The 23,188-nt window shown below is 43.9% G+C and overlaps 1 protein-coding gene across 1 annotated transcript in view; it reads left to right on the top strand.

Annotated features, from left to right (window-relative positions):
• LOC100545769 (uncharacterized) overlaps positions 1-23,188 on the top strand; it is a 97,863-nt gene that overhangs the window by 12,465 nt on the left and 62,210 nt on the right. Inside the window, exons 3-24 of the mRNA XM_085212414.1 lie at positions 1,471-1,651; positions 2,097-2,256; positions 2,625-2,718; positions 3,813-3,986; positions 4,876-5,036; positions 6,109-6,238; positions 7,649-7,765; positions 8,252-8,407; positions 8,870-8,986; positions 10,893-11,039; positions 11,425-11,544; positions 12,180-12,338; positions 12,869-12,997; positions 13,301-13,450; positions 14,507-14,635; positions 15,006-15,152; positions 15,830-15,949; positions 18,930-19,076; positions 19,318-19,512; positions 19,826-19,965; positions 21,177-21,300; positions 22,595-22,738. Of these exons, the coding sequence (XP_085068540.1) occupies positions 1,471-1,651; positions 2,097-2,256; positions 2,625-2,718; positions 3,813-3,986; positions 4,876-5,036; positions 6,109-6,238; positions 7,649-7,765; positions 8,252-8,407; positions 8,870-8,986; positions 10,893-11,039; positions 11,425-11,544; positions 12,180-12,338; positions 12,869-12,997; positions 13,301-13,450; positions 14,507-14,635; positions 15,006-15,152; positions 15,830-15,949; positions 18,930-19,076; positions 19,318-19,512; positions 19,826-19,965; positions 21,177-21,300; positions 22,595-22,738 (3,141 nt within the window). The remainder of the gene's footprint in view (positions 1-1,470; positions 1,652-2,096; positions 2,257-2,624; positions 2,719-3,812; positions 3,987-4,875; positions 5,037-6,108; positions 6,239-7,648; positions 7,766-8,251; positions 8,408-8,869; positions 8,987-10,892; positions 11,040-11,424; positions 11,545-12,179; positions 12,339-12,868; positions 12,998-13,300; positions 13,451-14,506; positions 14,636-15,005; positions 15,153-15,829; positions 15,950-18,929; positions 19,077-19,317; positions 19,513-19,825; positions 19,966-21,176; positions 21,301-22,594; positions 22,739-23,188) is intronic.

Genomic DNA, 23,188 nt, shown 5'->3' with positions numbered 1-23,188 from the left:
AAAGCTGTGAGGAAGCCAAGGATTGGCATTACTTTCCCTCAGAGTCTTCTGGAATAGAAGGGACATCGAGGTCCAGGCTTCAGGAGAGAGGTTGATCCAAAAATAAGCTTATGGTGATCTGCTGTTAATGGCTGAGCTGCCTCCAAGACAACCCTGACATCTCAGCTGAAAGGCACTTATGGAGAAAGGAAAGGAGATCTTAAAAAGGAGCTCTAGAAAGGAAAATTGGAATAATTGTCTGCCATTTTTGTCAGGGGAAAGTACTTTGTATTTCCAACTGGTAAGTTAAACCAAAAGGAGCCAGTCATTATGTTTTTTCTGTAGTAAACAGAATTGTTATGTTGTAAAGAGCTCAGCATCAGGAGGCACAAAGAAAAATGAAGAAATGAAAAACCCTGGGCAACAAAGAGCTGTGGACAGATATCTATTTGCAGCCAGCAAATGATGCTCTTTTCCTGCTGTGTGGCCAAAGGGATTGATCAGGCACAAGTAGAAATGAAGGAGAGCATAAAACCTGCATCCTTCTAGTCTCTCCAGGAAACCTGCTCTTAGGAATGGGGTAAAAACTTGGGTAAATTGCAGGGGATGAGCTAAAATGGGCTTTCTACAGTGAGAGAGTGAGAAAAACCCACCTAGCACTTCTCCCTAGCAAATGCTCCAACCTGGGTGAGTGTGGGTTGGGTCCCCAGCTGAAAGTCAAGGCAGTGGTTGAATGAAGTCCAAAGCATCAATGGAACAAAATAAATAAAAAAAATGTGAAGAGGTTGACCCCAGTCCTGCTGTGGAAGCCTTCCTCCAGCAGTCAGAACGCTCTACTTTTTAGCAGTCCTACAGTAACAACTCAGCATCTATCTGCAAAAGAGAGAAATGCCAAAGAAAATAGAAATTTTGAATTTCCCTTTTAAAGCTATTATTAATTTAAGCATCCCTAAAAGTCACCAGATTTGTGTCCATGAAATGTATTTATTGAATGCCTAAGGAAAGTGAAATTAAATTTAAAAAGACTAAACAGTGCCTTGATGTTCATTAAACAGATTTCCCCATACACCTGTCCCTTCCCTGCCAGCTGCCATTGGTTAGTTCTGGCTTGTACAGAAGAAATGCTCAAATTGTTCATTCTTTGCAAAGGACTTTTTTTTTTTTTTTGAAGTTTAGCAAGGGGAGTGCATTGCAGATCTGAATGCATGTCCCAGGCTTTCTGCATGCAAGTCTAGAAGACCTAGTTCTTTTAGGTGGCCCTACAGGTGCATTGGATGACTTACAGTGTCTTTGGAGACCCTGATGACAAGATGATCAGGGTCCCTCTCTTAGCTGTAACATTTCAGGTGTTCACATGAAAGTTTTCATTCCTGGCTGCCGCATTGTGTGGTGAGATCACAGAATCACACAATGTCCCAAGTTGGAAGGGACGCATAAGGATCACTGAGTCCAACTCATGAGATGGGCTTTCCTGCCCTTCTTCTCCTTCAGTGTGCAGGACAGCAGAGGTGGCCGATGTCCTGTTCCTCGTGGGGCATTCCCAGGGTGCAGGGAAAGAGAGCTCCCAGCTGCTCAAGGACTTCATCAGCAGCATGGCCCGTTCCTTTGAGAATGTGGTGATGGGCAAAGGAGGCATCCGGCTGGCAGTGGCACTCTATGGAGAGAAACCAAGGTGGGTCAATGCATCCTCTACCACCAGCACACGGGTTCCTATAGCCCTACAGCTCTAGATGGGGACAATTTTTGCTAAGAAACTATTTCTTTTAATAAAGAGCTCTTGCTACTTGGTTGAACCACTGCAAGAACAAAGCAAGAATTCAACCCCTAACAAGGAACAGCAAAGTATAGAGGCATTTGGCCATGGGGAACTCTTCCCGGGTAGGGAGGGTGACACTTCATGCACAAGAAACTTCCTGCTCTCCAATTTCAGATACTGTTTTAAGGCTCAGCGGTTTCCCTGACCATTGTAAAGAGGATTTTGACTAACTATGAACCTTGTGTAACCATCTAAGTGTCAACGTCACTGTTGGCCATTACCATTAATGATGCATCTTTGCTGTAATAACAACATTTTCTCGCCCTTTATTCACCCATATTCCCCCATTTCTCATTCCCAGGATGTGTATTGAACTGACAGACTATGTGACCATCGAAGAAATGCTGGTGGCAATTCAGGAGATTTCAATCAAAGGCAGCAGCTTGAAAGTGGGGTCTGCCCTGGCATTTGCAGCTCATGCCATGTCTCACCCAGACACACTGCGAGAGGATGCAGCAAAGGTAAGCAGCCTTCTGCTACCATTGCTCTGATGTAACACTCAGTAGGGATCAGAATTCTGATGTTTCACCCAGGCATGAATGTGCCAGTTGGGGTGCATTCAGCCTATCTGTTTTTTTTTTTGCTTTTGAGGTTCCTAACTTATGAGCTCATTCAGCTTCAGGTCTGAGATAGAAAGAGAGGCAAGCCCAGATTTTCAAAGGACTGACTGAATTATCTCTCAAGCATCTGTGTTTTCCTTCCTTCCTAACTCACGTGGGCTAAATCTCAACCGAGATCTGAGATATTGGTTTGGAAATCCTACAGTTGACTCTTTGAACTCCTCATATTGTGCTCTTTCATTCTCTAGCTCTGATTCCAATTCTTGTAGGTAGTTGTTTTGATCACGAGTGGGAAATCCAGTGATTTGGTTGAAGACAAAGCTCAAGTCCTGCAGGATGCAGGAGTGACCGTGTTTGCCGTTGGTATGTATGGGCATAGAACCATAGAATTGTTTGAGTTGGAAGGAACCTTTAAGGATCCAGCTCCCCTAGAATGAACAGATATATTTACAACTAGATAATAGACATGCTAAGCTACCAAATACAGTGTGCACAAACACTGTGTACAATCTAAACACCAGGGAAGGCTGCATATGTACAACAGCACCCACCTCCAAACATGGCATCCACCCCCTGGCACAGCCACTAGCAACTACTGCACGAACAGGAGAATCACATCTGCACTGCGCTTGGATTTTGTTGTTGTCGATTGCTGATTTATTCAGTTGATATCTGTGGTTTTGCATCTGTCAAAACGACTTGCAAATTCAGGAGGAGTTCAATAAATAGTTCCATTAAAGTCAAAATGTTTTGATGCGGCATTTTCAAAAATGAAATTTATTTATTTATTTATTTATTTTTTACTTTTGAAGGTTTCTCTTAATGGGATTTAGAGACTGACTTTAGCTGCATTAAGTTGTCCATCAGAATAATTCCATAGGCAAGGAAAAATTTTAACCCCTTTCCAAGAGCCAAATACAGCCACTTATTACAAGTCAAACCCTTCTCTTTGCCAGGCAGTCTGGGGAGAAAAAAGAGTTGGTTGTGTTTTATTATGGAGAGCAGTTAGGTTAATTTGGACCAATGGAAGCACAAAATTATGGTTGATTTCTTTTTTTTTTTTTTTAATTCAGCTACTGGAAAACCCCAAGAATTTCACACAGCCTCCTCAAACTCTCTTTGTCTGATTGTCTGTCAGAAGGACAGAAATGCCTCTGTATTTAATGGGGAGAATGAGGGTAGATCCTACTCTCCTCCCTTTCACTGTCCACCCAAAGCATCCCATTAGCGGCCAGGTCCCCTTGGGCAGTCTCTAATATGCCTCTGAAAACAAACTTGGCTTCTTTTCCCTCGTGCAAGAGGCCACACCTGCTCCACAACCCCCCACCCAGATTTTGGCTCCATTCCATTCCAGTACATTTGTCCCATTCATTCTTCAAAGACTTTTACTAATGCTTGACCTACTCCACTGCGAGTCTCTGGAGTTCTCCTTTCTCTTTTTTTTTTTCTTCCTATAGGAATTAAAGATGCTGACAAGCATGAACTGAACAAAATAGCTTCGGAACCCACAGCAGAGCATGTGATTTATGTTGATGACTTTCACCTGCTCCACAATGCGGCCCAAAAACTCTCACGAAGGCTCTGCTTCACTGCTTCAGAGCCCCCACGGCCCATCAAACAACCTGTGCAAGGTTTGTTGGGGTTCCCCTTTTATCCTGCCCCAAACAGCCAATTCCTAGTCCATAGATGTGCCAACCACACCATGGAGATGGGTCTCCCATATTCTCATTTATCTCAGTGGAACTCTATGGGTTGGCTGTCCCTGGAGGAGCAACCAGCTCAGTGGAGCATCTGTTGCTCAGGAGCAGTGGTCCTATGTATTTTGCTTGTGTCTGCATTACCATGGTTAGCCTCAAGTTGGATATTAGGAAAAATTTCTTCCCCAAAAGAGTGGTAATGCATTGGAACAGGCTGCCCAGGGAGGTGGTGGAGTCATTGTCCTTGGAGGCATTCAAGAAACATGGAGATGTGGCATTGAAGGTATAGTTTAGTGGAAATGGTGGTGATGAGTTGATGGTTGGACTGGATGATCTTAGTGATCTTTTCAACCTTAATGATTCTTGATACTGGATGCTGAAGTTCTTGCTGTCTTTTTGGACAATAGAGTAGCAGTATTTTGAGGCAGTAGTTCTGCACCTTGGGATTTTCATGATAGGCTTATCATGGTGAATTGTGATAGCATAGTCTTGGGTATTATTTTCATCCTTATCAAATATGCGAAGAGCAATTAAGACAAAAAGATCCCAAGAGAGATCTAGATCTCTCCCAAAAGATGCAGATGTTGCAGCAAGTCCAGAAGTGGAGGCAACGAGTTCTTATTGTTCTCTTGGAACCCAAACTCACAAAAAAATAAGTTAAAAAAGCTTAGAGCAGAGCTTGGGAGAACTTTATGGATAAAGTCCAACACCAAATTCTTTCTCTGCACTGAATATGCTGACTCCCCCAGTGAAAGAGCTTCACACATCCAACACCGGTGCCATCATGGTCCAAACAAAAGGCCCTTCTTATCTTCTTTTGCAGTTGAGAAGATCATTGGACCCCGGGATCTGCGTGTCAGTGAGCACAGCCACAGCTCACTGAGATTCACGTGGATGCCAGCTACAGGGAGGGTGATGGGGTACCGTGTCCACGTGTATCCCTTGTTGCCTTCAGGACAGCCAGTTTTGCAGGATCAGCAGCAGGTAGGCTTGCATTCCCATCTTGTAGAGCTCCAGTTGTGCTCACAGCGTTAGAAATTAATCCTCTCCTGAGGCTGTTGATGGCACAGTCCAGCTGGGAGATGGCACCATGTCACTCAGCCATCCAGGTCATAGCTGAGTGCATCCCAATAAATTGGTGAAACTGCTTTTTTTGAAGCGAAGGTCTATAGGGGACCATCAAATTTGCAGATGTGTCAGTTGTTTGTGCATGATGGCATTACGATGGGAGTGAGGCAGGGAAGGAAGAAAGGAAGGAGGATATGACACAAGCTGTCACTAACTCTGTTGGGATCAATAAGAACAAGTCAATGGGAACCACTCCTTTCTTTCCTTACTTCTGTGACATGACTTCTTAAATAAGTCCATAGCAGCTCCTATTCCTCCTGCTGCCATCCTTAAATCTTGGTAATGTTTCTGCGCATTTTTATTTTCCCATATCTTTGTGAGAAGGGTGATACTGTGTACCAGCTCACTCTGGGACAGCTTGGTCACTGAACAAAGCAGGACTGAAGGATAGAAAATGTATGCCTGAAAGCTTTCATTTCTAATAATAGAACAAACCTATGAAAAGCATAAAATATTAAAGTTAAGATTATTAATTGTATTAATTATTCAGATTGCATTTAACAAGAATGATCATCCTTGACTGCTTCAGAATCTCATAAGAACATTGTAAAAACACAGAAGTTATGTTTATTTCTTTCGCCCTCAGGCAAAATTTCCCTATATGAGCTTCAAAGAAACTCTGTTTGTCAAAAATAGTGGGTTTTCCTCCATTTTCTTTAAGGTGAGGATTGGGGAACACCCTCACCATTGTGAGTGTTCTTGTTTTCATGGAGTTTCTACCCCATGGAATCCAGTTTTGGCATTATCCTGTGTCAGTGACATGACTCTTGAAAGCCTGGGTATCTTTCAAGGATTGCAGAGCACTGATCCTGCTCATGGAAGCACCTTGCACTAGAGGAGAAGCCTTGTGCTTCTAACCTGCTGTGAATGTGGGAATCTTCTACCCTCACAGAGATGTAATGATAACTCTCGTCCACCTGTGTGACAGATTTTGGTGGATGGTGACAAATGCACTGTGCTGGTGACTGATCTGAAACCCAACACTAAGTACGTCTTCACAGTGAGAGCCATCTATACAGATGCCCTCGGGGAGTCAGCAGCTGTCAAGGGGAAAACCAGTGAGTGTCTCTTCTGAAACCATCCCATCTTCTTGTTCACGTGGGTACAGGAAAAGAAACCACCACAGAGCCATACATCCAAGGAGTGGGGGATGTAGGAGTAGGAGAAACATCCATAGAAATGTCCCTGGTGTGGAGTGAAGCACTATGAGCAGAGTAACCCAACCATGTACCCTGTACCGTGTGTACAGCCCACTGGACAGCTCATTTCATCTGATGTGATGTGGAATTTAATGAATCCAGGCTGGAGTTCAGTTACTGTAGTTCTAATGTACATGGGATGAAAGAAGCTTCTGGAGACCATGTGTTTAGAAACATGAGTTTTATGGAGAGGTGTATGTTCTAAATATCTTGGTTTGGAAGCAGATGGTCCAAAAACTTTGGGTTGGCATTGTGTACCACTTAGAATTCCACTTCACTTAAGGAGAACACCAAGGGAGCAAGATCATGGAAATGTCCCAGGTAGTGATCTTTGTCCCATGAAATGATCTGGACATCTTCTGGATTACAGTCTGCCATGCCACATTCCTTTGCTGTCATATTGCTGGCTGTAATTATGAGGTTCTTAGAAACAAAAAAGTAAATTCACTCTTGGTCAAGATTTAGAGTGCAAGACATTGGGTCAGAAGTGATAAATTCAGCAAGTTTTCACCCAGAAATCTCTCCACTACTTTCAGATGATGTAAAGGCTAAAGGAGTACAGTAGTTGTACTCCTCTCTCTGTTTTGCATGAAGAACCAAGCCTGCTTTGCCCAGGGGGTTTTGAAAAGAATGATTCCTTTTTCCTTTTCTTTTACTTCTTCTCCCTATCCCCGCAATGTCTAAATTGTTTGTCTTCTTGAGGGAAGATCTCTGACAGGATGAATAAATAAAGAGCCTCAATAAGGTTGACTCATATGTACTTGCCACATATAAGATGGAATGGCTCTATGGGTTGGAATAAAGTCATTTGATCTCTTCTCTTATTACCCCCAATGTGAAGGCAGAGGCAGGAGCTATAAATCTGCCTGCCATGGCTGGCTGGATTGAAATGGGCTCTTCTTTCTAAGAGTCACATCCATAGGCACAAGTAACGTTTGATTCATGTGCTCTTGCTCAGCCTGCCTGAAACCACTGTGGAGTTTTCTCTGCTCAGGAGACAATGCCCTGTGGGTAGATACGTCACAATTTCCAACACCATTCAAAGAGGAAGCCCCCAGGCACTCTGTCATGGGGTTTTTATGCTCATTTTTCAAGTGGACAAGGGTGTGATCAAGGGGAGAGTTTACTTTTGAGGATATGGCTGACAGAATAGGGAGAAGTTGCTGCTCACTGTTATGTCTCTTTGTCTTTGAAGTCAAAAGCTTTTCCAGATGTCTTTGATGTGGCTCTCTATTAAAGCACTGTTCCATCAATTTTTGTACCCCGTAGCACCAGTGCCTCCAGTCACTAATTTCCGTGTGATTGAAGAAGGACTTTTTAGCTTGAAGGTTGCTTGGACTCCTCCCCTGGGCAAGCTGGAAGGCTACAAAATCTACATCCCTGGAGGTGAATTTGGTTTCCTTGGAGCTTGCTTTGAAAAGAGCAGTGACCCGAGGGCAGAAAAGGTGCCTTTTCATCCAAGAAAAGACTGATATCACTCCAGAGTAAAGCCAAGTTAGCTTCTTCCAGTCAGTATAGCTCCTCTAGAATGGAGGACAAGAATCTTTTGAAGGAAGGGATGGGGATGATGATGCGGATGCATTGTACCGTTTGCACTGCCATCTTGGATATTTTTCATACTCAAGTGCCTGCTTTGGTGTGGATGTGGGATGAGTTCAAGCCTTTGGTATAGCCAACATTCATCTCTGTGTGATTTGCAGGGCTGGGGACAACAAAGATGCATCAGGTCTTAACTTAACTTAACAGACCTGAGGCTTAGCAAAATTTCATAGGTCAAGGCATGCTCTTTGCTGTGTCTTGAGTACATTACATTGGGTGTAGACTTTAGGCACTGGGAAGGCTTCACCTTCACTCTTCTCCTTGGTTTTTCAGCCAACAGACCTGGAATGACCTACGAGCGGGTTCTGCAGGGTGATGTCTCCTCCCATGTGCTAGATAACTTGCAGGAGGATAGAGAGTACAGCATCAGCATCTATGCAGTGTACCCCCAGGGTCCAAGCCAGCCCGTGACTGCCATGGGGAGAACATGTAAGAGGTTTGACTCCTTGACTCCTTCTTGCTTTGGGCACTGCATTCACGGCCTTTGCTGTTGATAAGCACCTCACTGTTGAGCATGGCATGTGTGCACCAAAAAAGCATTGCTCAACAGGTCCTTCCTAAGTCCGTCCTTGAGCCATGCTCTTCCCTCATCACATGCATGGATGTGGCTACACCACACCAGTCAAGAAGAAAGGAGGGAGATCTGTTATGTGCCCATGCTGCAGAAAGCAAGCCATGTTGGTGCCTGTGAAGGATCAGTCCTGAAAAGCAACGGCCATAGGTTTGGGTTTTCTCATCACTATTTTCACAAGATGCTGTTGTCCTTCCAGGCAAAGCCAGAGCCCTCGGAAATCCCTCTTGACTTGAGAGACAACAACACAAGGAGGGCAGCCAACAAAGTCCTCTGGTGGTCAGTATGCACTTTGAAATGTTTGTTCCCTGTCCTTCCAGTGAAGCTCCTGCCTGTGAAGAGCATCTTGCTGCAGAATGAAACCACTGATACAATCCAGGCACGGTGGAGCTCTGTCCGGGGAGCAACGGGCTACAGGCTCACCTGGACATCAGCAGGTAAAAGCATGGGAATGGGATGCAAGCATTGGTGGTCAGGGAGGTGGGGAGGCACTGGAAAGCACTGAACAGTTTTCTGCTGAGCATGCAACAAGAATCGGCAAAGGCTAGCTGTATGTGTCCCTGTTCACTGCAGGGCAGTTGGACTAGATGAGCTTTAAAGGTCCCTTCCAACTCAAATGATTCCACAACCCAGATTTTTTGGGTCTGTTGCACCAAGACCTGACTTAATCTGCCAGCATGCCATATTGTACCCTCTTTCTCAGGCAGATTTTTGTGTTTGAAGACAGATCTGCAGTTGCAGCTGGAGCCTCTCCATGCCCTGAACCCAAACATAGCTTCATTGCTGGTGTGGGGGAGCAGGAGTTAGAAATTCAGGCTTGATGGCATATTTTGGCCTTGAGAAATGGATGATTCTGTGGTTCAAAGATGAGATAGATGTGTGTCAGGACACCTGGACTCCATCACAAACTTTGAAAAAAACCAGCATTCCTTCCTATGGCTTATGAAATAAGAAGAGATTTCCCACTGGAGATGGGGGGTATTAGATGGAGAACAGCTCTAAGGTAATCAGAAGGGAAAAATCTTTCCAGGGAAGGTATAACACTGCTTTTATTGCTTTGTAAAGAATGGTTCTCCAAAAAAAAGAAATCCAAGCACACCCAAAACTCAGCTCTTTCTCCAGTCTTTGATTTATAAGCCAGATAGAGCACCGTCAGCCTTCCACCTCTTCTCAAGGGGAATGAGCAAGATGTGTTCAGCCAAAGTGTGATCACATCGCTTCTGTGCTGGGTTTATTGTATCTGAGCAGCTCTTTCACACAATACCAGCTCACCCCAAATCCAGGGATGACAAAAATCCCACCATCACCACTGTTCTCCCACACTCCATCCCATCCCAGGGTCATGCATTACAGTGGTGCTGGGATCAACGCTGACCGTCCCCGTTCAGCCATCCCGGGTGCTGGAGGATGTTGATTTTTCCTCTTTAACAGAGAATAGACAAAAACAAACCAACTCCTTATAGCGTCCATGATGTATGGGTTGGGAGAGGGGGATGGGGAGTAGGGTGCTGATGGAAGCAGAAAATGGGGACATGGCACCCTCCAGTGACCAAACTGGAAATGGCATCCCTCCGCTCACCCCCCCCCCCCCCCTCAATCCCATCGTGTTGCCAGCATCTCTCTGCTTCTCCGAAAACGAGCTGCGACCGGCAGGGATTAGGTATTAACTCTTCTCTGTTCACGCCTCCCTCTAGAGTGATACTGAGAAGTTCTGCTGAGAGGATTCTAATCTGTAGCAGGGATATAAAACCAATGGAGAAAATGTCTTTTGTGGCATTAGTTGTTTCCCATGTCCAGCAGGGAAGGAAGGATGGCTCCAACACCAAGTCACCCAGGGCTGGACAGAGTGTGGACCCTGTTAGAGGTCTGCTCTGAGCCCCATATACATTCATTTGGAACAGGCTGCCCGGGGAGCTGATGGAGTCACCATTCCTTGAGATGTTCAAGAAAAGGGAAGATGTGGCAATGAGGGACATGGCATAGTGGACATGGTGGGGATGGGTGTGCAGTTGGACTTCATGATCTGAGTGATCTTTTCCAATCTTAATGATTTTATGATTTTTCTCTTGCTACCTGATTTCTTTGACCTGAAAAGCCCCAAGCCACCTTGATCTGTTGGTCATTACTGGGTGGTGTGGGTTATGTCCACCATCTCCTCAACAAAGACTTGTGCTTATTGTGCCCTGTCCCTACTGTCCTTGGTTTGAGGACCTCAGGGGCAGAGGTGCAAGCTAGAATTAAATCTCATGCAACCATATCATCTTCAAGTGATTGTTTGTAGGATCCCAGCTGGGTGGTCCTCCTTGGCCTGACCCATTCATCAACCATCATTTCCGTTTGCAGATGGCAGCATCCAGGATGTGAACCTCAGCAGCACCTACAGCTACTACATGATCCAGGGGCTGCAGCCTGGCACAGAATACACTGTCACCATCAACCCCATATTCGGAGATGTTGAGGGGCCAGTGGTGAGCAGAAAAACAACCACAGGTGAGTGTCTCAAACAGGAGTATAGGCAGGGGAGGAAGCCCAAGAGGACATAGATTGGGGTGAGACTGCTGGCAGCACCAAGTTGGTGTCATTTGTGGTCACTATCTAGCCTGTTATCTGATGTAAAGAGCAGCTGTGGAGGTGTGACATCTGGGGACATTGTTTGGTGGGTGTGATGGCAATGGGTTGACAGTTGGACTTGATGATCTTAGAGGTCTTTTCCAACCTCAGTGGTTCTATCCTATCCTATCCTATCCTATCCTATCCTATCCTATCCTATCCTATCCTATCCTATCCTATCCTATCCTATCCTAATAGTAGCTTTTGGGGGGGTCACTTAGAAGCTATGGTGTCCTTGAACTTAACAGGCAAATCTTTCTTGCAGTGGCTTCAAGCACTGTGCAGATGTTGAATGTGAGTGAGATATCCACCAATGCTGCTCTGGTCTCCTGGAACTCAGTTGCTGGAGCCACTGGGTACCGAGTGGCTTGGGGTCCTACACCAGGTAAGATCCCACTGCCCTCCATCCTGAATCACCCACACCTCCTCCTGTAGCATAGGAGATAAGGCTCTGGGAACCTCAGAAATGATGGACATAGGAACAAGTCCAGCTCATTAATTGGCCTGAGCTACTTCAGTGTATGAGCTGAAACCAGAAATTATTCCAGGGCCTGTCTTGCAGTGCTGGCAGATAGGGTCTCTGCAACCTCACTCCATCCCAGTTCATATCCCAGAGGGTACCACTGGTAATAGTTCTACATTACCTTGCCTGGTCCGTTGGGATGAGCTGAGTCACATCAGCAGTGCAGGGGCTCTGCAACTCCCTGGAGGGCTGGGGAGAGGCAGAGAACACATAGGTGCATCCAGTAACCCATATTATGTTAATTAGGGCCTTGGGTGTGAGAGCTGGTTCGGTTCTTTTGGATCCTCTTGGTGAGTTCACTTGCTTTGGTCATTCAGATTCCTTAATAAACAATCAAAGGAATATTCTCTTGTTCCAACAAACACAGGCATCCTACAGAACATCTTCAGCTGAGTCAAAGATGGGAAAAACATGGTGCCTGTCCTAGTATACGACAAAGCTACTCCCCAGATTTTAGTCTTTATCCTCTTCTATTTCTTTTTCTCTCTTTTGCAAAGAATTCTTTGGGAAAGATCGACCTCGGCAGCTGGCCCTCAACAAGTCAATCACAACCTACCAGCTCCGCAACCTGGCCCATGACACCGAGTATGTGATTTCCCTCTATGTGCTCTTTGGCTCAGTGGAAGGACCAGGGATCACAACCACAGCCAGGACATGTGAGTATGGGCAGAGTGTTCAAGTAACTACCATAGCACCCATCCCTTGGGTGGATGGTTCAACTTGGTGTATGTCTACTGAGGGGAGGTTCCAGATTTATCATCTGAGGTTGATAGGTAGAGGAAGAGGACTAGAATCCAGCATGGAGATAATGACCTGATCGTGTTGAAAGGTTGACATGGGCAAACACTCATATTCACAGCACCCATGGGAGCTCCAGGTGGATGTTTCAGTCCTGCAGATAGGATCCCATAGCTGCCTGAATCCCCATGCTGCCTCTTCTGGGTTCACATACATGCTCCTAGCTGAAGCTAGAACAAAACATATGCTTCAGTGCTAAGGGCAGTAGGATGTACATGCAAGGCCCTAGAGTGTTCAGACCAGTTTCCAAGTGAGAACAATGAGGCACTAGGGATAAGCAAAGATGGCACTTTTAAACATTCTCCAATTTTGGCTTTACTATACTGCCAACATGGAGCCCTTTGGGGCAGCAATCAGGACACTGTCTAACGCCAACTTAATCTTGCAGCTCCTCTTGGCTACATCTCCAATTTCAAGGTGACATCCTACACCAGCTCAAGCCTGTCTCTGGCATGGAGCACCATGTCGGCTGCCACCAAATTCAAAGTCACCTGGAGACCTGTGGGAGCCAGCAATGGTGAGAAGAAAAAGGGTGAACATACTTATTCCTGTCAAAGAGCCGTGTCAGTGGCCATGAAGATACCTTTCCAAAGTCCTGATCCCCTGCCTGGAGCAGGAAAGAGATCTCACTGCTAAGAAACAGTCTTCAGCCAGCACTCATTGCTGATAGATCTTTCCATCTTTGTGTTCATGCTCTTCTATTTATGAAGTTAATCCCCAAAGCTCTGGAATTGCAGTATAGCAAAGAAAGGCTGTTTCCTTTGAAGGGGATGCCACCAGCCACACTGATGAGCTACAAGAAACATCCCTTCTTTTACAGAAAAACAGTTGGCCAAGACTCAGTACCTGGGCAGCAGGTTGTTGGCTCACCAGATTGACCACCTGCTGCCTGACACCCTGTATAAAGTCAGCATTAGGGCTGTCTTCAGCAAGACTGAGGGGCCAGAGGTGACTCTGACTCACCGCACAGGTACGTCCTTATGGAACAGCCCTCTGTGTTGGGACACTAGGGCTGGATTCATGGGGTTTTGCTTCTTTCAGTGTATTTTTCACATGGGTTTATCAGAACCCATAGTGTTTGAATGTGCCTATGAATGATCTATCCTCTTGTTCCTCCCCTCACGTCCCTGTGATATGCAACCAGAGTTTGGTGCTGGCAATGAAAATATGGATGAGACCACTCAATTTAGCTTCACAGTTCTCTGCTTCATGGATTTTTTTAGTAAATACAGCCTGGTATCTCTGGATAGAGTCATAGAATCATTGAGGTTGGAAAGGACCTCTGAGATCATCCAGTCCAACCATCAACTCATCCATACCATGCCCACCAACCATGTCCCTAAGTGTCATAACTACACATTTCTTGAACACCTCCAGGAATGGTGGTGACCCAACATCTTCCCTGGGCAGTCTGTTCCCATGCTTGAAGAAATTTTGCCTAATATCCAACCTGAACCTCAACGTCCCCTCTTCCCTTTTCTTCCAAAATGCAGTCAACGATTAGGGAGTTATAATTCATAATTACTGAGTTTTTCTTCAGTGTCATGACTTAGAACAACAAGCACTTCATTACTTCCAACATCTGACCCAGTTTTGGCTGGGATAGAGTTAATTTTTCTTCCCAGTAGTTGATCTGCATTTTGGATTTAGAATGAGAAAACTTTGACAGCACACCAATGTTTTAGTTCTTGCAGAGCAGTGCTTATGCTAAAAGAAGAACTTATCAGCTCCTCACACTCTCCTGCTAGCAAGGAGCTGGGAGGGGACAGAGCCAGGACAACTGACCCAAAGTGGCCATAGGGACATCCCGTTACCATATGGCATCATGCTGAACAGTAAAACTGAGGGGGTTGGCCAAAGGGTCCACCATTCCTCATGGACTGGTTGAACATCAGTCAGGGAGTGGTGAGGAACTATGTTGTCTATCACTTACACTTATTTTTTATTTTTTTTTTTAATTTCCCCTTATTTCTTTCTTATTTAACTGCCCTTAGTGCATGAATTTTTACACTTTTCTATTTTGCAGCATCTCTCACAGACTCCAGCCCCATCCAAGATCTGAGGATTACCAACACTGCTGTCAGTAGTTTGAAGCTGTCTTGGAGAAGGCTTCCAGAGGCAACTCACTATAAGATATCCTGGGTGCCACTCAGCAGTAAGCATCCTGCTCCTTTAGGTTAACTGTGAGGGCAAAGATCACCAGAAAACGCAAACTTAACTCAGTCCTTTTCCCACAGATCATCAGGGTGGATGGGGGCTATAATATCTCCAGGGACAGGCTGAAGGCCTGAAAGTTGGCCAAGTTTTCATCTGTAATCTAGAGATCAGTTGGATTTAAGTGTAGTTGTATTCAAGAAGTCAGGGAAGGGATTCCCTTCCAGCAGTGAATATGATGCCAGGTCAGGGAGGAAAACAACTGTAACAATAATTGTTAATAGCAATCACCCTGCTCTTCCTATGTAGTATCATGGATTTGTTTATTTGTTTGTTTATTTGTTTTGTGGTGTCGCTGCAATTGTGGCTAGGTGGCTTGGCTAGGTCACAGTTAGTTGGAGCCGAGAGCAACTCATTCACCATCCCCAAGCTGAAGGAGAGCACCACCTATACCATTGGTGTGTCTGCAGTGATTGGAGGACAGGAGGGAAACCCCACACTCCTCACAGCCAAAACTTGTGAGTATGGGAACCACCAGGTGGGGGAATAAATGTCACCAGGGCAGTGCCAGGGATTGTGATGGGAGATAGGATTGGGCAAGGGGAAATATCGTTGGGCAAGATTGATGGGAAATATCTTCACCATTCTCAGCAGGTAAATGTAAATGTCATTCATGAGTTTATGGCATCGTGTAATGTGACTGATGCTGCAGAATAGGGAGATTTGGAAATCCAGGGGTGGAGAAGATCAGGTATGTAAAACAGTCATGGAGGCCTCAAGGATTAATAGCATCTGGCACAAGTGAACAGGCATAAAGTTAATTTCCCACCTCAACAACTCAAATTTAATGATTGGTTGGGAGAAAAATCCAGCATCCAGGCTGAAGATATGACAATTATTTGATAAAATTATATGGTTCCCATTTAGGGAATGATTTAGTGGTCAATATTGATGGTAGGTGGACAGTTGGACAAGATGATCTTCGAGGTTTTTTCCAACCTTAATGGTGAAGGTCTCTGAAACTCATCACAGATGAAGACGTGTTTTCTAGCATACCCTTCATTGCACCCTGACATAGATATAGTGGGCATGGTGGTGATGGGTTGTCAGTTGGACTTGATGATCTTAGAGGTCCTTCCAACCTTAATGATTCTATGATTCTATGATAAGCTTGCTTTCTTTTTCTTTCCAACAGTGGATTTACCCAGAGTGACTGAGTTCACTATGCAGGAAGCTGCAGAGACCAGTGTTTTGCTGACTTGGACTGCTGTCCCTGGAGTATCCACATACTTGCTAACATGGCGCTTGTCCTCAGGTAATATGTGGTTGGGAAAGGAAGGATGGCTTGTAATTTGGACCCATCTGGCATGAGCTGCCCTAACTAAGAATATTTGAGGATGGAGCGTGGACAGGTGTGGCTTGGCTTGTGGTCTGTTCAGTTCAGTACTTGGTCTTAGAGACAGCTGATGCAGCAGAAGATGAAAGTGGCAGGTAATATAGAAGAAATTTCTTTCCACCAACAGCCTTAATTGCCATCCAGAGAGCCCTAGGCAGGCACAAGCAATGTGCACAGGTGGCTCTCATGAGGTTCAACAAAGCCAAGTGCAAAGCTTTGCACCTGGTTTGTGGGAACTCCCACTATCAATACAAACTGGGGGATGATACTGTAGAGTCCTTGTTCATTGTGGGGGAGTTGGACTAGATAAACTTTAAAGATCCTTCCAACTCAAACAATTCTATGGTTCTAAGTGTCTGCTAGTTCATTCCAGTGTCATGACTTTTGTCTCCAACTGCTACTCAGTTTGACCAGGATTAAATGATGTTGTTAGTGATGGCAGTAGTGCTGTTGCTTCTCCTGACCATACCTGGATGGGACAACAGAAGGTTGACCCTGCAGGATTCCATACATCACAAGCCTTAATCTCAGCTTCATCTGGGTGGAAAAGAGGGCAAAAAGAACATGACTGGCTCACTGAGGAGGTTCATAAGATAACCCACGTGACCACTGCAAAATCCTCAGAGAAAGAAAAAGAAGTGAAAATTACTTAGAAAAAAAGCCTGTTGGTTAGCAATATTACCTCTTCCTCTGGAGTTTCTGCTTGTCCACAGAGTCATAGTATTATGAAGGTTGTATCATCCAGTTCCACCATCAGCCCATCCCCACCATTCACACTAACCATGTCCCTCCCACATCTCCCACATTCTTGAACACTTCCAGGGACAGTAACTCCATCATTTCCCTGGGCAGTCTGTTCATTGCCTCACCATTCTTTCTGAGAAGAAATCTTTTCCTAATACCCAACCTGTACTTCCCCTGGTGCAACTTGAGGCCATTGGGAATAGTTACAGTTAACCAAGAAGTGGTTGGTTTTGTTTTCCATACAGCCTTAATTCCTTTCTGTTCAAAAGCTTTCCTATACAGTAAAGATCTTTCAAAACTTTCCTAATCATTGCTCATAATTTTTAGCGTATATTTGTTTGGTTTGGTTTGTTTTTTTTTTCCCAGTTGATTTGGTCCTAATGGGTTTGCCATTTTAAAGAACCAGGTTTGTTATTTTTTCAGAAATAGGCTAAAGCCTCTTTTGATATAGCAATTTTCCTGTCATTGCTTCAGCCACTAGCTTTTTTTTTTTTTTTTTTTGCTAGGAATCAGTTAATCTTCACAAGCCAATAACGAAAACAGATCTGACAAAATTCCCCTGTGCTCTCTGCAGTGCTTTTATGAGTTACCAGGTCATCAACTTTAATTTTTTTTTAATTCCGAGGACATTTTAGTATTGGCAGCCTAAGGCTTGCAGCATATGTCACTCAGGATGAAGTCTCCTGCGATAACATCATTTTTTTTCCTCTACATATTATGGATAAATGATTAGGGAACAGAACATTCAGCTCTCTAGGGTGATTTAAGTGATCTAATGTAACTGTTCCTCCCCTGTGCTATGCTGTTAAAGTATCGATCTGTAAGCATTCAAAAATCATTGGTTTCAGAGTTGTCAGGGGCTCAGAAATGGATAATACCACATCTGACAGTCCCACTGTGCCTTCACTCGATCGATCCTTCTGAAATAGGTTTATAATTATTGATTTAACATCACAATCCCATGAATCTTGCCACTGAGTTTCAATAGTACCAATGAGATTAAATTTATGCTCATGAGTAGTTCGAATTTCTCTTGTTTAATTATCCAAGTATAGAAAGACTATTAAGAATTTTGCCTTTTTTTTCCTCTTGGTGCCTTTATTAATTTTCTTCTCAGCAAGTTGAATTTTTTTCTAAATGAATGCTCATTCATTACCCATTTGCCTTTCCCTCAAGTTGGGCTCATTTAATGCCCTCCTCCCTACCTGCCTACTCTAACCATCCTGCTCTGTAAAAGGTTGGATCCCCTTCCACTCAGCTGGGGGTCATCACAGTTGTAAATCTCCATCTCTGGTGCTACATAAAACAAACCCCATTCACCTTGATGGGGCTCCATCCATATCCAATCTTCCTGCCCTCTCTGATAGGAGGGATGTTGGAGAGATTCAGCTAGATGTTATAGAATCACAGACTCATTAACTTTGGAAAAGATCACTATCAACTCTTCACCATGTTGCCTTCTTCTCTCTTCTTTCTCTCATCTCTTGAGTATTACCAAAGCCACAAAGTTTGCTTCTATTCAATCAATGTTTTGCATTCATTCTTTGAAATCTGTCTCCAGAAAAACCACTGTCCTTCTCTACTGCTTGTAGACCTCTTCCTCCATAAGCTTACCAGTCTCGTGCCATATATTCTACCCTGGGTGTGATCAAAGGTATTTCCTACCTCAGTCTACTACCAACTTCTGGTTGTGGAGAGTGTGGCAATGTTACACTTTTTCATTATGTGAAAAACCAAGCATGAAACAAAGGGTTTTAGTGCTAGATAGCGGCACGGCCACAGTGTAAATGTAATTTAATGTAAATGAAACAGGTTATTTACAATTACTTAATTTATTTCCCTAGAAACTAACCATTATTCTTTTAAGGAAAAATGTTATTTCAGAATGAAAAGGTACAAATTTTACTTTGATCGCTGTCAAAACTCATCATTCAGCATTTCCAAAAATAAGACGCTTTAAAAATGTCAAAACATTGTTAGGACTTTTGCAAAGATTTTTTCCCACCATTTTAAACTAGAACTATCTGTGGTACGCAAAAGCATTTCTCAAGTTAAGCTTATTTCTCAGCAAGCTTTCCATTCATTAACAAAGAATCCTGTTTTTATACACACCAGCCTTTGCAAACTATAGTGGATGTTTATTCCTTTTTTTCAGCTTCTGATCTTTCCCTGGAAGTGCTATTAGCAGATTTGAGATCGTATCGAGTGACAGGACTGAGCTCTGAGGAGACATATTTGTTTTCCATAAGACCAGTCTTTGGAGATAGAGAGGGACCAGAGACAACACTCACTGGGCAAACAGGTATGAAGGCAGGAAGGTCATTCTGTAGTTTTTCCTAGGTAGCTGCTATTGAAGTTAATTTCTTGTGTTGTTGTTGTTGTTTTGTTTTGTTTTGTTTTCCTAAAATTCTGTAGCTTTACAAGGTAATACCATCATAACTAAGATGTTGACAGTGATGGGTTGATTGATGGACTGGATGATCTGAGTGTCCTTTCCGTCCTTTCCGACCTTAAAGATTCTTTGATTCTATGTTGGCTGACAGCTGGACCTCATGGCGATTCACCTCCACCAGTCTCTCCCATGACTTCTGCAAAACTGGCCACGATGAGATCCCCATCTCCAAGCAATGTGAAGACCACTCCTCTTCCATTAGCCACCACTACGTTACAACCAACCCCAAACACCCTCCTGTCATCTACCACAGCTTCTGCACCGCTGACAGCTCTCCCTGGGCCAAGTGAGTGTGTATCTATGTTTGATTTCAGGATGATGTAGAACTGGGTCAAACCACCAGGAATGACGTTTTCCTCTGATCTCAGGAGCCAAAATCCTAGTCTTCATTCAGTATGTAGTGAGAGTAGCCAGTGTTGGGGAAATTGAAGACACAAACCATATATGATGCAATTAAGCTCTCAGCATCATCCTGTGGGGTGAAGGTGCTTGCTCACCAATACTTGTCATCACAGAATATACTTGAGCTGGCATTTGTTTCATTGTTCCTTACACTCTAGGACCCCACAACTTACAGAGATTCTCTCTTCTCTCTGCAGTCTGTGGCAAGTTCAAAGCAGACATTGGGTTCCTGGTGGATGAGTCCTCAAGTATTGGCTGGAGTAATTTCAACAAAGTGAAGGATTTCCTCTTCCGGATCATCTCCTATTTCCCTAAGATTGGGCCTGAAGGGACACAGGCAAGCATTTGTTATTCTGTTTCCTGAAGGTGATTTCCATCCAAGCCTTTACCCGTTGCTTGCCTCTGCAATGCCAGCAGTCTGGTTGCTCATGTTGAGATTCAGAGAGGTTTTGACTAAAAACTCACATCTAACAAAGACCAGAATAGAAGTCTTCTAAACTTAGCCTGAATCCCTATTCATTTGGAGATATTCCCATTGCTTGGTTATTTTGCTAAGACCAAGTCATTAGGAATGCAAATTCCAAACCTATTGAAATACTATCTAGTTTATGGAGCCCAGTGATGCATCAGCCTTTGGGATCCTATTTCTAGGATCCTATTTCATCCCACATCCAGACGACTAATGAGAAGAAATCCAGATTCTCAATCCATGGTATGAAACTTCTCAAGGGCAAAATGCAGCCCACAGTATTAAAACCATGACCAAGCAAAGCAAAGCTACAGGACTCCATAGATATTTTATTTAGGGTCATTCGTGATTAATTAATGTTATATGTGAACAATCTCATTGAAATGAGGACCAATGTAGCTTTCAGTTGAAAAGGAAATGGGAAGCTTCTTGCACTCTTTCCTTGTAGGTAGTCTTGAAGGTTTAGGCATGTGATGAATTTACCCTAATTTAACAAATAATTCTGGAAAGGTGAAGCCACCTCAATTTAGGCTGGTATCACATGAACTGAGTAGCTGAGCTCTCTTTGCTGTTGATGGAGGATGAAGATTTGATTGAGGAGATGCTGCTCCCACCCATCCATGAGCTGCCAGAATTGTATTTTCCATCAGGTCTGCACTGTATCTACCAGCCTGTGCCAAAATTTCTGATGCCCTAGAATACAAAATAGTACTTTGTCCATGCTTAAGCATCTGAATTGTAACATATGTGTTGTCTGTGAACCAGATGTTTTTGTGCCTTTTTATTTTTAATCTGTAAGAAATACAGACTAAGGAATACCACTTCTACTGCAGTGCCACTGGTTGTGTTATCCACTCAAGGAGATTTACTGAGTGATCAGTGAGTCATAGAATCATTTGAGTTGGAAGGGACCTTAATTAAGGGCCATCTAGCCCAACACCCCAACATTGAACAGGGACAACTACAGCTAAATCAGGTTGCTCAAAGCCTGGTTCAGCCTGACTGTGGATGTCTCCAAGTGATACCTTTGCTGTGCTCCTGAGCCCTCCACATCTCTCATCCTTTTGTTTTTTTATCAGGTTGCTGTTGCACAGTATAGTGAGGAGCCCAGAGCAGCCTTCCACTTCAACCAGCACCAGGACCGCAAAGGTGCTCTGAAAGCTGTCAAGGAGCTGCACTACACAGGAGGCAACACAAAAACAGGTGTGTATGTGTGAGTCTATACATGTTGGGAAGCTCTTTTGGGCCAAGACAGAGGGTCGAGGCCTGGGAAGGTGTATGAATATTTTGAACCAGTTTACCTGGTTAGAAAGTTATGGTCTAAAGTTCTGTAAATTTTGAGAGCAGAGAATTATATGTGTTTTCGTTCCCAAGGAAGGTCTATCCAACTAGTCTGGTGTCCTTTATTTGTGTCCTAGTTTTACTGCTGGGTTTCTCTTCATTGTTTTATAATCTTGAGGGAGATTTTTATACCTGGCTTGGAGACCTAGCCCATAAACATTAGGTAAGGATGGTTGATGCTGAAGCATCCTTATTACCCTCTCCATGCACATATTAATCAGCATGTTCCAGTGGTTATTGCTTTGCTACCCTAACAACAAAACAATGTACCTAGTCTTACTTTCATGACTTGCCATCACATAAATTTTCTATGTTTCCTCCTGTTTACAAATAACACAACTCTTCATCAGCTTCATCTCTCAGAAATTCAGAAACTTGTCAAAACCTCAGGCAACACTTTCTACCTACAGCAGGATGGTGGGGTATACCTACTTCCTCAAAAGTACAAAAGCAGTAATATTAAATTGAAGTTGATTAGTTTAAACTTTTTTAAATGGACCACCTAAATGTCTTCTAGTCAGTAAACGTAAAGGGAAGCCTTGAGGAATCCACATACATTAAATGAAGACTTGTAAACCTCATCCTGGCTCAGTGGTATTGGTCAGGAACACACAGAGCTGGTCAGAATGCAATAATTTGGATGGGAAATCCAAATGGATAGGGAAAGTGGCTGTGAAACTGGGCAGACTGCAAACTTTTCAGTTACCTTGCCTCTAGTACTATTATTTTTTTTGTGTGTGGGATTTGTGTCAATGGAGGCATTTTACCTCCCTTAGGAGTCTTTCCATGTTATTTTGGTATTTCTTACCCGTTTCAGTTGAAGGGACAGTCCTTTAGGAAACTTTCCTGATCTTTCTAAGGAAATTTGGAAACGAGAATTCTGTGATTTTTTTGTCCTAAAATGTATGGAAAGTGCTTCTTATCTCCCAAATATATTTTTCCTTTTCCAAAACTATCCGCAGATTTCAACCTGAACCATTCCAGCCAGTCTGATTTACTGCTGTCTTCCCTCAAAATGCATTGCCCCTCTTTAAGGCCTACTGGCTATTTATGGGGCCACACTGAATGCCCTCAGCCCTCTGTGCATGGCATGGGAACCTGCCTGTACACCTAACAGTTCTGTAGATTTAATTTGTTTCTCTCCATGTTTGCCCAGGTCGTGGTATAGCCTTTATGCTAAAGGAATTATTTCAACCCTCCAGAGGGATGAGACCAGAGTTCCCTCACGTGCTGATGCTTGTGACTGATGGGCGATCCCAGGATGATGTGTTGCCACCTGCCAGAGCAGCCCATGCTTTGGGTAAGAATTGCCCTACTGTGTTTCCCTAAGGCCTTGGTTGTCCTTCACGTACAGCCAGATGCTGACTTTCCAGAGTGTTATGTGAATTCATAGAATCATATAATCATAAAATGATCTGGGTTGAAAAGGACCACAGTGATCATCTAGTTTCAACCCCCCTGCTGTGTGCAGGGTCACCAGCCACCAGACCAGGCTGCCCAGAGCCACATCCAGCCTGGCCTTGAATGCCTCCAGGGATGGGGCATCCACAAACTCCTTGGGCAACCTGTCCACTTCAAGTGCATTGTTGGCTTTCATCACTTCTTCTTCCTTTCTTCTTCCTGTTCCTGACTTGAGAACCTTTGTGTCAGTGAATTCTATAGCAGCTAATTGAGTACCTAGTCCCATCAGAGGTTGTTAACAGCAAGGCTGTGGTGAGGGGTTTGGAAACTCTGATGTTAGACATTTTTG

Source organism: Meleagris gallopavo, chromosome 1 (assembly GCF_905368555.1).
Source record: "Meleagris gallopavo chromosome 1, MGAL_WU_HG_1.1, whole genome shotgun sequence".
NCBI classification, from domain to species: domain Eukaryota; kingdom Metazoa; phylum Chordata; class Aves; order Galliformes; family Phasianidae; genus Meleagris; species Meleagris gallopavo.
The sequence above is the reverse complement of the archived record's forward strand: the minus strand, read 5'-3'. Positions and strand labels throughout refer to the sequence as shown.